This window comes from Salmo salar, chromosome ssa09, assembly GCF_905237065.1.
Source record: "Salmo salar chromosome ssa09, Ssal_v3.1, whole genome shotgun sequence".
NCBI lineage: Eukaryota > Metazoa > Chordata > Actinopteri > Salmoniformes > Salmonidae > Salmo > Salmo salar.
Window position 1 is genome coordinate 66,951,099 of NC_059450.1, and position 14,066 is coordinate 66,965,164.

Genomic DNA, 14,066 nt, shown 5'->3' on the forward strand with positions numbered 1-14,066 from the left:
GCACACAAAACATGTTACTTGATACTGATAGACCTCGTCATTGTGCTAACGCTAGTTAGCATTGGCTCACGAAACTACCTCAAACTTCCTTCATACTGGACACAGAGACATATAAATGGTATCCACAAGTTCCTCTGACTGTGGGGAAGTAGATTAAGGGCCATATTGCCAAAAATCCCGAAGTATCCCTTTACCATCAAATCTGGTCTGAGAAAAGATCTTTATTTTATAAAAACAGCATTGTCAGTTACATACTCTTACTGAAGAAAATGAAACTTTTCAGAGCCAAGGCAAGTTCATCATAATTGTACATGAATAGGCAATGCTACAGAGAAATGACACATGGTAACAATATAAAAAATAAACAAAAAAGATGAGTAGTCTCCTTTGCCATTAAAGAAAAGTTGCAAAAGCAGAATAAAAAAAAAGTATAATAGAGATTGCATAATGCTTCACCCACCACTCCCAACCATTCCCAAATCAGAAACCAATATTAAAAACGCAAAACACGGACACAAAATGAAAAGTCAAAGTATAAAAAAACAAAAGCTCCCAAAATGTGCTTTTCATTTTTCCCCCTAGTCTATGCTCAAGTCTGGTCCTACCGTCTGTTTATACTTTAGTCACCTCTGAAGAATCCAATTCTCCCAAAACATAAGTGTAATTTCTACAGAAAACCAACCCCTTTCTCAACCAATGCCTTTTGGGTCCATACGTACAGCACATTGTTCTGGCTAGTGTAACAGCAAGTACTGACTGAACTAGTGTCATCATTAGTGGTGTAGGAGGTTCAGAGCATTGCTGATAGAACAGACGATTAATGTTTAACATGCGGAATCAAGAATCTGCCAGCTCTAAGCAAAAGATTGATAATGGAAGCATTCCAAACAATCCATCCTAGGGAACAGGCCCCAGGTCTGTAGTGGGTTTCTGTATAATAGTGTGGGGAATGCATCCCTAGTGTTATAGTTTAGTGTTGGAATGTTACCGAGCGTATGAGCAAATGTAGGACTAAGAGCTGTGGTGCTTGTTAACAGTGTGTGAACAGTAGTATTCCAGCTACCGGCACAGCAGCAGCAAAACCCACACTCCAATAGGTGTATGAGATCGCACTCTCACAGCTATTGTTAACCACATACAGACTCAGGAGGGTTCCAAAAAAATATGAAATAAAAAGGTATCACAACAAAAGAAAGAGGCAGTTGGTACATCTAAAAGAACCGAGACAACAACAACAAAAATATATTTTTCAAAAGGAGTAGAAAAAACATGAAAGCACACAATATGAAGTCCTTAAAAATAAAAACAGGCTCATATGGGTTGTTTGTTAAACAAAACCACACACACACACAGTCTCCTGTATGACACTCACTTACACACCGGCCTCACACGCTCTCCCAACTGCCCCAAAACCAACCAGCCTGTAATATACCTAGAAAAGGTGAAAATAACTCCTATACAAACATCCTGAACCTATGAGGACCGAGCCCCATTGGTCCAGCAGCCACACATGACCTTTCCACTCACCAATCCCAATCTGGGCACCACTTAAATTAAAATCAACCTTAAAAAAGGCATAGACACCTTCCTCCCCAATCAAAACATTCCCTCTTTTTATATACACATACCCTACAGATATTAAAAATACATTCATCTCAGGATGCAGATGGCAGTAATCTGATTCACGACGATGAAAATAACAAAACACTTGGATGAGTATGAGGATTCTAACAAACGACAGGAAACACTCATTGAGACAAATGTTGGATGTAAGTAACCATAAAACAGAAATAAACAATGATTGTCAAACAAAGACGATTGCCTTGAGAAAGGGAATATCAATATAATTTAAATAACAGGGAATATATTTCTGACGCTACTATGGGTGTGTGTGTGTGTGTGTGTGTTCAGTTTGAGTGCTAAATATCACTCTGATTGCAACACAACTGCTTTCTTTGGATGCCAACCCTCATTCTTCATAACCACATAGCCTTGCGATGGAAGGAGAGAAAGAGGGGGATGAGAGAGCGAGAGAGAGCGAGTGTGTGGACCTCTAGTGTTCTCTGCTCAGCAGTGGCAGGGCTGGGGCACCCTGGGTAATGCACACCATCAGTTCTTCTGGAGGAAGAAGAAGATGATCAATTATATATTATCATCAGTGCATGTGGTAATATTTAAGAGTAAAACAAACCGCACACAAGCCAATTTTGTGGTACAAGTATGTCAGTCTATACACAATATGCCAAAATGCAAGTGCCTAGGGAATACTGTTAGTTTTAGGGTTTATGATACACCCCAACGCACAAGTACAAGTCCACACAGCATACTATACCGGTGTGAAAGCCTTCAATCACTTTTCACTGCACATTATACTGGGTACAAAACCAAGGTGCTGGAATAATACAATATAGACAGAGTTACAAGAGAAAGGTTATAAGTTATAAGAGAAAGGATGGCGATTTAGAGTCCATGCAGGACAAGAGGTGAAACGTACCATGCTGTTACATGCAGGGGGGGGAGAAGGGAGGGGGGGGGCTAACCATCGTAGGAGTCCAACAGAGGCAGGGAACCCTTTCTGCCCCCATACACCCCACGCTGAGACGGCATGAGAGAGAGAGAGAGAGAGAGAGAGAGAGAGAGAGAGAGAGAGAGAAAGAGATGGTGGAAGAGATACCGTGAGTAGAGGTGACGTCGTCAACCCAAAAGGCAAAATAGAGAGACGTTTTGAAAAAGGTGTGAAGGAGAAGGTTAATAAAGGTAAGTGTGTTTAAGTTAAGGGTGGGGGGGGGGTTACCTGTAAAGTGTCTGTGGCGTCGAGGGAGTTGTCCAGAGAGTGTCTCCTCTCCCGCTGGTCCAGTGTAGAGTAGGCTTCTAAAGTGGAAGAGCATGAATTCAACATTGATAAACATTTTTCTTTATTACAAAAATCTAATCTTCAGCTCAGCTTTGACAGTGTTTCCACAGATACTCACCAGGGCCTAAGTCATTCAGTGGAATCATGTCTCTCTTCGCCCCTGTGGAAATAAAAGCCATTACATTCCGCTTGCTTCCCCATATACTGTATATTTTATGTCTAACTTCAACTTACTGTCAAAGGAGCAAGTATGACCCATTAAAAAATAAAATAAAACAATTCCCATTCTCACCTTTGTCTAGCATTGGCATGGTAGTTTTCTCGTAGGTCCCGTTGGTGCGTGTGGCGGGGCCGTTGGCGGATGTGTTGAGGTTCACCATGAAGTCAGTCTTCTTCCAGCCGTCCTTCTCCAGGGGGCGCCGCAGATCCTTGTGCCCCCACACCAGCTGTAACACCTGGCCTGCCCCGCGCACCTCCCGCTCGGACCGTTTACTGCAGGACCAATAGACATGCACTCGGTTAGACGTGCTGTATGGACACACTTTGACCTATCCGTCTCAAACAAACGTACACACACACACAGAACATGCTTGTTAATGAGCTTCAGTTCAACACACACACACTCTTACCCATCCTTATTGATGAGCACAAGTCTCTCGATGCCTTGGGAAGCCCTGAGGGTCTTGGCAGCCTCCAGGCTGTTGCCCAGCACCTCAGTGAGCGTGCTCAGTACAGACACCACCGTCTCCTCAGATAGAGGTCGTGCAGACTGGCTCTGGCCACCCGGCAGGTCTGCCACCAGGTGGGGCACAGCGTGCTTCCCTGTGGGAGGACAGGACGGCTCAGATGAGCAACACAGACGAAAGAGTGGCTCTGAAGCAATCCAGGAAGGATAGACCTTTCTATATGCTAATGAAGCAGTCTTTCCTCATGTGAACTTGTGATGACTAACAGGCGACTGACGCACACGCCAACTTACCGAGCAGCTCGCGGTTGCGGTTGTCGATGGCCAGGTTCCTCAGGGCCCCAGACATGGCTCTGACCACACGGTCGTTACCATGAGCCAGTAACTCTGCCATCATAGGTAGGCCCTTCTCCAGACGTACCGTGGCCCGGATATACCGGCCATACTGATTGAGAGATAGAGAGGTGGTTAGAACCATTACCATTCTGAACACAGAAGTCATCCTGAGGAGAAAGCAGGAACCAAAACCATTGGATAATGCTATGAAATCAGACAATGAGACGCGAAAGGTGGTGGAGATTTCAGGGAAAGGTGAGCGAGAGAGATCAGAGGCTGTCCACTCACTGTCCAGCGTCCGGCACACAGGTTCTGTATGGCCCCGGCTGCTGCCTCCAGGACAGAGGGGTTCTTGCTCTCTCTCAGCAGGGAAGTGTAGACACGCACCACCTCAGGCTGGAACAGCAGCTCATAGCCTGGTAGGAAGAGGGATTTTAGGAACTGATTGTGTGTGTCGCACATACGCTGTGCTTTCATATGGCGTTTTGACTCACCTTTGGCAGGCGTCGTCCTCTTTGGGATATCAACCTGGTCCGCACTCCCGTCATCCGCATCTTTCTTACCTGGAGAGAAAACCAACCATCTAGAGATCATTCTGATTGGAAAATACATTTTAGGTGCATTTGAGTCAGTTCCACCTCAAACATTTTTAATAGATGCAAATTCCCCTCAATGACATCACGGTATCATGCAAACGTGGCCCCTAGTTGAACCGCATGCACTCAGTATGACAAGTCCCACCTACAAAACCTACTGACTAAAGGAAAGGCAATGTTAAGGCCAGCCAGCGTTAGGAAAAGCCCTTGTTCAGCCATAGCGCAATAGGACACTAAGATGAGAATCTTACCTGTGGAAAACCACTCATCTAAAACAGGACGGGAACAAAAAGGAGGAGGACAGAGGGAGAGGGAGGGACGGAGTGTGAAAAACAGAATCCCAGCCACCAACAAGCACAAACAAAACCAGTCAGATCCACAAAAGCAAAAAATAAAATAACTCAGCCCAGGGCACCAAAAAAAAAGCACACACACCGAGTAGGATTACGTTGCCACTAACCACAGATCTACAGATTCATCCCCTGTTAATGAGTCAGGACTGGGGAGAGGGTAATCTGATTCTACCTCTAGCCACAGAACACACTGTGTATATACTATGACCTTAAAAAACAGGCTGGTTACTGACCTTTGCCCTTCCGTGAGCCGAAGCAGCTGGCCTTGTTGGATCCGGGGACAGGGCCCTGGTTTAGGGGCACGGCCTCCAGGTAGCGCTCGCAACCAGGAACCTCCCGGTGAACCTGATAGGACAGATTTCTCAGCAGACACACACTGTTCTCCACCAACTACACACAGAGAGAGATGGAGAGTGGAGGTTTTAAAGGATGTTTATTCAATCATGTAATTGCAAAAGAAAGAAAAAAAATGTACCCCCACAAAAATTGCGTGATCAGATTTAAGCAATCAATTACCTTGTTGTCCACATCTTTGCGGTTGATCTGTGATTGGACAATGTACATGAGCGAGTCCACCAATCCCGTGCACTCTCTCAGCTTCCGCCTGGCCTCGCTACGTTCTGAGCTCACGTTCCTGAACAAGAAAAAAAAAAAAAAACGTTAAAATGGTTTATATTTCCCTCAGATCCAATAGCTATGCCTTCATCTCCTCCACTGATCTCCAGCCCCTCTCCATTAACGTGCCTCAGACAGCCAGCTGTGTTGGTGAGGGCCGTCTCCCACTCCAGGTGGCGTGGTTTGAGGCTCTCCTCTCCTCCGTCACGCCCTCTCTCCCAGCCAGAGTGCGGCACCATCACCTCGTCAGAGAGGGCGTGTAACGCGTGGTCCACGATCTCCATCTTCACCGAGTCGTGAGACGATAGGTTCCACAATGTGCCTGAGGAAGAAGAGAACACATTCTTCAGCATTTTTCATGACTCTCTGGTCTCGGAGTCCAATCACAAAGTACAGGTAACTGCCAAAACAATGTCAACAAGGCCAGCATGCTTAGGGTCATGAATAAAAATATTGGGCAGGCCATTATTTTGGCCACCATGGCAATGCCCCCATAGGATGATAATGCCCCCATCCACAGGGATGGTCACAATGGTTTGAGGAGCATGACAATGACGTAAACCATATGCCATGGTCGTCTCAGTCACCAGATCTCAACCCAATTCTGGAGCGGCGCCTAAAACAGAATATTCCACCATCAACAAAACACCAAATATGGGAATTTCTCGTGGGAAAATGATGTCGCATCCCTCCAATAGAGTTCCAGACACATGTAGAATCTAATGGAAACACCACTTGGCAGTTACTTGTATATAGAAAACATTATGCACACCTGCTCTTTCCATGACATATACTGACCAGGTGAATCCAGGTGAAAGCTATGATCCCTTACTGATGTCACTTGTTAAATCCACTTCAAAATCGGGGTAGATGAAGGGGAGGAGACAGGTTAACTCGAGACAATTGAGACATGCATTGTATATCTGTGCCATTCAGAGGGTAAATGGGCAAGACAAAAGATTTAAGTGCCTTTGAACCGGGTAGGGTAGTAGGACCCAGGAGCACCGGTTTGAAGGTGTCAAGAACTGCAATGCTGCTGTGTTAAAGATCAACCGTTTCCTGTGCCCAAAGGGCATCCAGCCAACTTGACACAACTGTGGGAAGCATTGGAGTCAACATGGGCCAGCATCCCTGTGGAACGCTTTCGACACCTGGTAGAGTCCATGCCCCCAACGAATTGAGGCTCAATATTAGGAATGTGTTCTTAATGTTTGGTATACTCAGTGTAGGTTATAGAGTTGAAGTAAATTAGGAATGTGTTCTTAATGTAGGGTATAGAGTTGAAGTATATTAGGAATGTGTTCTTAATGTAGGGTATAGAGTTGAAGTAAATTAGGAATGTGTTCTTAATGTAGGGTATAGAGCTGAAGTATATTAGGAATGTGTTCTTAATGTAGGGTATAGAGCTGAAGTATATTAGGAATGTGTTCTTAATGTAGGGTATAGAGCTGAAGTAAATTAGGAATGTGTTCTTAACCTGTTGGGTCTAGGGGGCAGCATTTGCACGTCTGGATAAAAAAAATGTACCCGATTTAATCTGGTTACTAATCCTACCCAGTAACTAGAATATGCATATACTTATTATATATGGATAGAAAACACTCTAAAGTTTCTAAAACTGTTTGAATGGTGTCTGTGAGTATAACAGAACTCATTTGGCAGGCAAAACCCTGAGACATTTTCTGACAGGAAGTGGATACCTGATGTGTTGTATTGAGTTTAAACCTATCCCATTGAAAAACACAGGGGTTTAGGAATATTTTGGCACTTCCTATTGCTTCCACTAGATGTCACCAGCCTTTACAAAGTGTTTTGAGTCTTCTGGAGGGAGATCTGACCGAACAAGAGCCATGGAACGGTGATGTCCCATTAGACACCTGGCGCTACTTCATGTTGGGTACCCTCGTTCCAATACGTTATAAAAGGCTATGCATTCGTCCACCTTGAATATTATTCATGTTCTGGTTAAAAAAGGCCCTAATGATTTATGCTATACAACGTTTGACATGTTTGAACGAACGGAAATATATTTTTTCCCCTCGTTCATGACGAGAAGTCCGGCTGGCTTACATCATGTGCTAACGAGACGGAGATTTTTGGACATAAATTATGAGCTTTTTTGAACAAAACTACATTCGTTATGGACCTGTGATACCTGGAAGTGACATCTGATGAAGAGAATCAAAGGTAATGGATTATTTACATAGTATTTTCGATTTTAGATCTCCCCAACATGACGTCTAGTCTGTATCGCAACGCGTATTTTTCTGGGCACAGTGCTCAGATTATTGCAAAGTGTGATTTCCCAGTAAGGTTATTTTTAAATCTGGCAAGTTGATTGCGTTCAAAAGATGTAAATCTATAATTCTTTAAATGACAATATAATATTTTACCAATGTTTTCTAATTTTAATTATTTAATTTGTGACGCTGACTTGACTGCCGGTTATTGGAGGGAAACGATTTCCTCAACATCAATGCCATAGTAAAACGCTGTTTTTGTATATAAATATGAACTTGATAGAACTAAAAATGCATGCATTGTCTAACATAATGTCCTAGGAGTGTCATCTGATGGAGATTGTAAAAGGTTAGTGTATCATTTTAGCTGGTTTTATGGTTTTGGTGACCCTGTCTTTGACTTGACAAAACATTACACACAACTCTTGTAAATGTACTGTCCTAACATACTCTAAATTTATGCTTTCGCCGTAAAACCTTTTTGAAATCGTAAAACGTGGTTAGATTAAGGAGATGTTTATCTTTCAAATGGTGTAACATAGTTGTATTTTTGAAAAATTTGAATTTTGACATTTATTTGGATTCAAATTTGCCGCTCTTGAAATGCACCTGCTGTTGATGGAGTGCACCACGGGTGGCACGCTAGCGTCCCACCTAGCCCCAAGAGGTTAATGTAGGTTATAGAGTTGAAGTAAATTAGGAATGTGTTCTTAATGTAGGGTATAGAGCTGAAGTAAATTAGGAATGTGTTCTTAATGTAGGGTATAGAGCTGAAGTAAATTAGGAATGTGTTCTTAATGTAGGGTATAGAGCTGAAGTATATTAGGAATGTGTTCTTAATGTAGGGTATAGAGTTGAAGTAAATTAGGAATGCTACACGATCGTACTGGTGTCTCTGTCCCACAAGTAGTACAGTAATAGAAAGGCAGGATTCTCCCTGAAATGTAAACTGGGCGCTGCGCCACCTTGTGGACAGGCTGCGCCACTATGTAAAAATTGATTTTAAAAACACCATTTGTTTTCATTTAAGGCTCTAGATTGCAGGAAATGGCAGTTACACATGTTCAAAAACGCAAGCCCCCCCCCAGGAGAGCATCCCCCCAAGCCCCCCCCCAGGCCTTCCCACTGCTTTACTCATAAGCACCACCTTGTTAGAAGAAAAAATAAATAATGTAGAGCAAGTGATAGAGGGTAAACATAAACGGTAGAATTACCTGTAATGGTGTCTGTGAGGTCCTGCTCTCTGGCCTTCCTCAGTAGCCTGACTAGGGCTGGGATGCCGTCACAGTTCTTGATGGCGATCTTGTTGTCGTGGTCTCGTCCGTATGAGATGTTCTTGAGTGCCCCGCAGGCCGAGTGGTGCACGTCCTTCTTGGGGTTGTCCAGCAACGAGACCAGAGCGGGGATCCCCTTTAAACGACGCACCTCCGACTTCACCTACAGACACACGCCACCGGCATGGTCACACACCAAACCCATTTTAAAAACATGCTGACAGCAGTGCTTTAACACTCGCAATATTCGTCATTTCAAAACAAATCAGTGTCTGCGGATATACAAAGCATTGTGTTTCACCTTGTCGTTCTTGAAGGTGAGGTGCTGGAGGAAGGCAGCGGCGTTGGTTTTGACCGGGTCCAGTCGGTAGTTCAACATGGCGATGACCTCCGGAAGTTCTGGTTGTCTCCAGGAAGCGGGCGGGCCCTTCCTCAGGGTGCTGTCCAATGACGCCATGCTTCCCCTCTCCATCGCCATGTTGACACCCCAGGTGTAGGGGTCGACTCCTCCCATGTCCCCGTCCAAAGTGTCCTCGCAACTCCTAAGGGACCAATGGAAGATCAGACGGGAGTGTGCGCGTGTTGTACGCATGAATTGGTGTGTGTGTGTGTATAGTGGTTTAGTAGGAGTGTGTGTGTCGGTATCCGAGTATTGCGTACATGCACACTGATATCGGAGTGACTTGGGTATGTGCGGTTACCCAGGGATCGTGTGTGTGTGTGTGTGTGTGTGTGTGTGTGTGTGTGTGTGTGTGTGTGTGTGTACCGGAGCCTGCGTCTGTCCAGTCCTCCAGGGCCTGGTCCTAGTCGTGGCATGGTGCCGTACCCTGGGTGCATGGGAGGAGGAGCCATACTGTATTCCATGTCATCATATCCCAGACTCCTCTGGTCATCCTCCACGCCAAAGTGGGCCTGGTGGGCGTAGCGAATGCACCCCAGCTCCAGGGCACTGCCCACACCCCTCACCCCTCGCCCCACCTGGGGCTGGGCTGCGTAGGGGTCCAGCTGTTGTCTGCTGGGGGCGCGGTAGCCAGAGTCCAGGGTCCTGTACCCATCCGCAGGTCTAGAGAAGACAGAGGGAGAAGATCAATTTATGCCAAAGATAAGGTCATCTTCACAAAGGAATACTTCTCGAGAAGCATTTCTTTACAGGTGCTCTTTAGCACTTCTACAAACGTTACAGTCTGTCTGACCTGTAGCGGTCGTCCATGCGTGTGCCTCTGCTCAGGCTGGCGTAGGCCTCGGAGGGCGGGGCGCTCCTGTAGTCGTCGTACCCCCCCGCGGGGCCGTAGTGGTAGTTCCTGGGGACCGTGGCTGTGGGGTGGTCCCCCCCTCCAGCCTGCCTGTAGGGACGGTCCAGAGTGGCACTGTAACCACCCATACCCGAGACGGACAGTCCTCCGTCGATGGACATCGACTCAGAGGGCAGGACGGTACGCGAGGTGATCACCTTCTTCATCTGAAGAAGAGGAAGTACATCACGATGAGACAGGAAGTTGTGGATAATATTTTGTTGTATGTTTGTTACATATTAGTTACAGTACAAAGTGTGTTTGTCCGTACCGCGTTCCCTGCCCGCCGTCCATTGGTTCCATCGTCTGAGAAGACAGACTGTACTTCCTGTGAATCATCTTCCGGTGTGCAGCTCTCGTCTAAAACGCCATGCACTGGGTCCACCATCCTGTACTGTAATTAACACACACAATGTTACACACACACAGTTACACACAGAACATCTCACACCCAACCAGCACACACATACACTCACCTGTGTCCCGTTGATGTATCCCTCACTCAGTTTCAGTCGTTCGATGTCTGCCTCCCCCAGGCGCCCGTTCTAAGTAGGAGAGAGCAACAGTCAACCAAGAGAACACACTCATATTCACAGGCGTCTTTAGAGACGTTAGAGAGGATCCAACTGGGCTACAGCCTAGGCTACGTCGCCTTACAACCACCCAAACACTGCTGACATGACAACTGACCCCGTTCTCTCAGTACCTCAGCATCATGGGCCACATCTGAATACTTTGACAATGCATCATTCCTTTCCTTCTCCCTTCTTCGAGGTAATCAATGACCCAACCATTGCCTTTCACCACTCATTTTATGTTAGATCACTTTAATGAAGGCAGGACGGAAGGAGGATACAGGCAAAAATGCTGGGCATGCGCTGCACACTTTAGCTGGGTGTAATGCCTAATCTGTCCACAAGGGGTCAAGCCAGTTCCACCACTATATAGGAGACGGGGAGTAAAGGTATATTTCCCTTCACATTCTAAAGCCGTTACTGTAACAAGTTAACAGCAAATGTGTTAAGTGTCGAGATAGCTGTGTACGCGTGTGTTGGGGTCTAAACTTGGAACGATACATTGTTATAAACCAGGGACACCTACACCGAGAGACCCAACACCCACCCTGCGGTAGTCATGAGACATTGCTTAGCACGCTGCGAGACTAAACACAGGAGAGGAGACTGACAACCTAAAACAAGCCAATTAGCCCGGCTAGGATTATAAAAGCAAAAGGCAACCACATTCATCTTCCCTATCAGCTGATGTGTACTCTGTAAAAACAGAGGAATTCTCCATGTCTCTTCAGGGCTCTAATTGCGTGGTAAAGCATACAAACATATGATAACATAGTCACCTATGAGAATCACATTAGGAGGCACCACATCGAGTTGATACTGTGTACTGGCTTAAAATGACGGCATCTTCCACAACATTTCAGGTGGTAGAACGAGACTGCATGCATGACAACTGGCAGCATCCTTCCAGGTACAGTTTGGACAACATGCTGGAGCGAAGATGAGATTAGCTTGAATTCTATGGTATGTAAGGGTGGTATGAAGGTTTTGGGTTGCGGGTACGGCAAGTGATGTTGGAGTTAGGCAGAGTTGCGAGATGTATAACGCGTGGTAATGTTAAAGCTGTAGAGATAGTTAGACAGGGTAGTGCGTTAAAGGATAAAGATTGAATTGCAACAGACAGTTAAACCAAACACAATCCAGAGTGCTGGTTGAGGTGGAGGAGCGGAGCGATGGATTAGGGGGTTGGATGCAATGGGGGGAGGAGGGTCATAGCAGTAATCACTGGATGATGGAGGGATGGGATAGAAGGACAGATGAGGGATATATGAACAGAAGGATGACTGGTCTTTCGCCTGAATCTAGAAAGAGGCTTAGGAAAGGCGCAGGCCACTAACAAAGTGTAGTTGGGGGGGGGAGACTTCCCCTGGGGAGATGGGCTGGGGTGTTACCTGTGTGTGGGGGAGGGTGTGGGACGGAGGGCTGGTGAGGCGTACTCTCCTCCTCTCCTCCTCCAGGGCTCTGGTCAGCTGCTCAAACTGCACCTCCTGCTCCCTCACTGACTCCAGGAGAGCAGCAGCGCTCTCACACTGCTCCATACACTACAGAGAGAACGGCGTTACACAGACGCACCCACTACAGGGATACGTCATACACTACAAAGACAAAACGACAGGCTCCTCCATAGCATACAGCTCTAAAGCAACGAGCAGGACGCCTCAAATCTCATCAAATCCCTGAGAGGTTTGGCCAGCTGTCAAAGATAGAAGAGCAGAGATACAGACCTTCACCAGGGGGGCGTGGCTTTGGAGAAGAGGTGAGAGGTCAGGCCAAGGTCAAACAGTTGAGCCCTAGTTGCAGGGGCTCATGGGTAGTGTAGATGTAGGTCACCAAACCACAAGGCCCAGAAAGAAGAGGGTGGACAGGGATAAATAAACTGCAGAGAGGGACAGAGATGGAGAGAAAGAGAGTGAAAATCTAATATTTACAGTTTAATATGGCAGTAAGAGGATCGCTAAACAACACTTGAGTATGGAGAGTTACACGCTGCGAAAAGAAAACGCACTCCTAAAAAAGCAGTTATGCGAATACTACGTATGGTGTGTATTGGCTATCCCTCCAGACACAAAGCAACGGACACACCTATATTGCACAGTAGCTGTGGCTCAGCTGAGACTGCAGCGCTTTTCTGGGCCAGATGAAACAGTCAGCAGAGAGGCGAGAACACCAACTCCCAGGAGCCTCCTCTCCTTTGTTTGATGCCCTCCAGTACTGCTCCTCCGTCTCTCCCCCAACCTATTTCTCACTCACTCACTCTCCAAAACTCCCCATCAGCCTTTTTCTCTCTAATCTCTCACCATCTATCTTTCTTTCTCCCCCCCTCTGGAAATGTCCCCTCTCCATCTCCGTGTCCATTCCGTTCTATTGCCAGCCTCTGTTCAGAGCATACAATAGAATGGACTAGATGTCATAAAGTATAATCAGAGGCAGACAGGCACAGGCTCAGACAGGCAGTAGTAATTCCTCTCATCTGCTGACAAAACAGCTCAAGCACCCCCAGGTTCGTGGTTTAAAAAAGTGACTATTGGGCAAATCCATTTGAATTCAGTCACTTTTTGACAGCACCCCATTTGATGTGAACAAAACCTTCCATTCATAATTCTTTTAAGTTGTCAGAAAGTGACTATTGGCCAAAACATGACACCCACGCTGCATTCAGGAGAATCTTGTCTCAACCGATGGCGGGCAAAACAAATAAAATCTCAGATTATGTCAAATAGGGTTTTAGATCAGAGGTTACAAAACGTAATTTAAAATAAAATTATGTTTGACAACCCTGCTTGTAAACTTTGAAATGATAGCAAACTCCAGTGATGAAGACCTGGTAAGTTGGGGTATGCAAAATGGGCCAACTTAGAGCACCTTTATCTCACAATTGTTTTGGCATTCAGGTCCAGAAAGCCCCTTACTTTCTGACAACTTCTTCCATTGGCAAACATATATGGAAAGTTTTGTTTAAATCAAAAGGGATGCAGTCAAAAAGTGATTGAATTCAAAAGGCGCCACACACAAACAAGCACAGACAGACACCTGTCAAACTGGTTCGGGTAAGGAGGGGCAAATTTCACCATCTTGACACACAGACAACTCTTGCCACATCACTGCTAGAGCTGGGAATTGCCAGGGACCTCACAATACAATATCATCACGATCCTTAATGATGATATGTATTGCGATTTGATAGTGTGATTTTATTGTGATGATGTTCCAAACATATTGCTCACTATAAGTTTGCTGCAGAGAGAC

At 45.7% G+C, this 14,066-nt stretch overlaps 1 protein-coding gene across 1 annotated transcript in view; it reads right to left on the reverse strand.

Annotated features, from left to right (window-relative positions):
• Window positions 1-201: 201 nt before the first annotated feature.
• LOC106611655 (catenin delta-1) overlaps window positions 202-14,066 on the reverse strand; it is a 34,672-nt gene continuing 20,807 nt past the window's right edge. Inside the window, exons 4-23 of the mRNA XM_014212094.2 lie at window positions 12,212-12,361; window positions 10,722-10,790; window positions 10,517-10,639; window positions 10,147-10,412; window positions 9,720-10,016; window positions 9,255-9,495; window positions 8,894-9,116; window positions 5,569-5,761; window positions 5,341-5,458; window positions 5,058-5,214; window positions 4,723-4,740; window positions 4,370-4,438; window positions 4,164-4,291; window positions 3,834-3,984; window positions 3,484-3,676; window positions 3,147-3,346; window positions 2,973-3,014; window positions 2,795-2,871; window positions 2,541-2,595; window positions 202-2,118 (exon numbers count right to left, since the gene is read on the reverse strand). Of these exons, the coding sequence (XP_014067569.2) occupies window positions 2,054-2,118; window positions 2,541-2,595; window positions 2,795-2,871; window positions 2,973-3,014; window positions 3,147-3,346; window positions 3,484-3,676; window positions 3,834-3,984; window positions 4,164-4,291; window positions 4,370-4,438; window positions 4,723-4,740; window positions 5,058-5,214; window positions 5,341-5,458; window positions 5,569-5,761; window positions 8,894-9,116; window positions 9,255-9,495; window positions 9,720-10,016; window positions 10,147-10,412; window positions 10,517-10,639; window positions 10,722-10,790; window positions 12,212-12,358 (2,832 nt within the window). The 5' untranslated portion in view covers window positions 12,359-12,361 and the 3' untranslated portion in view covers window positions 202-2,053. The remainder of the gene's footprint in view (window positions 2,119-2,540; window positions 2,596-2,794; window positions 2,872-2,972; window positions 3,015-3,146; window positions 3,347-3,483; window positions 3,677-3,833; window positions 3,985-4,163; window positions 4,292-4,369; window positions 4,439-4,722; window positions 4,741-5,057; window positions 5,215-5,340; window positions 5,459-5,568; window positions 5,762-8,893; window positions 9,117-9,254; window positions 9,496-9,719; window positions 10,017-10,146; window positions 10,413-10,516; window positions 10,640-10,721; window positions 10,791-12,211; window positions 12,362-14,066) is intronic.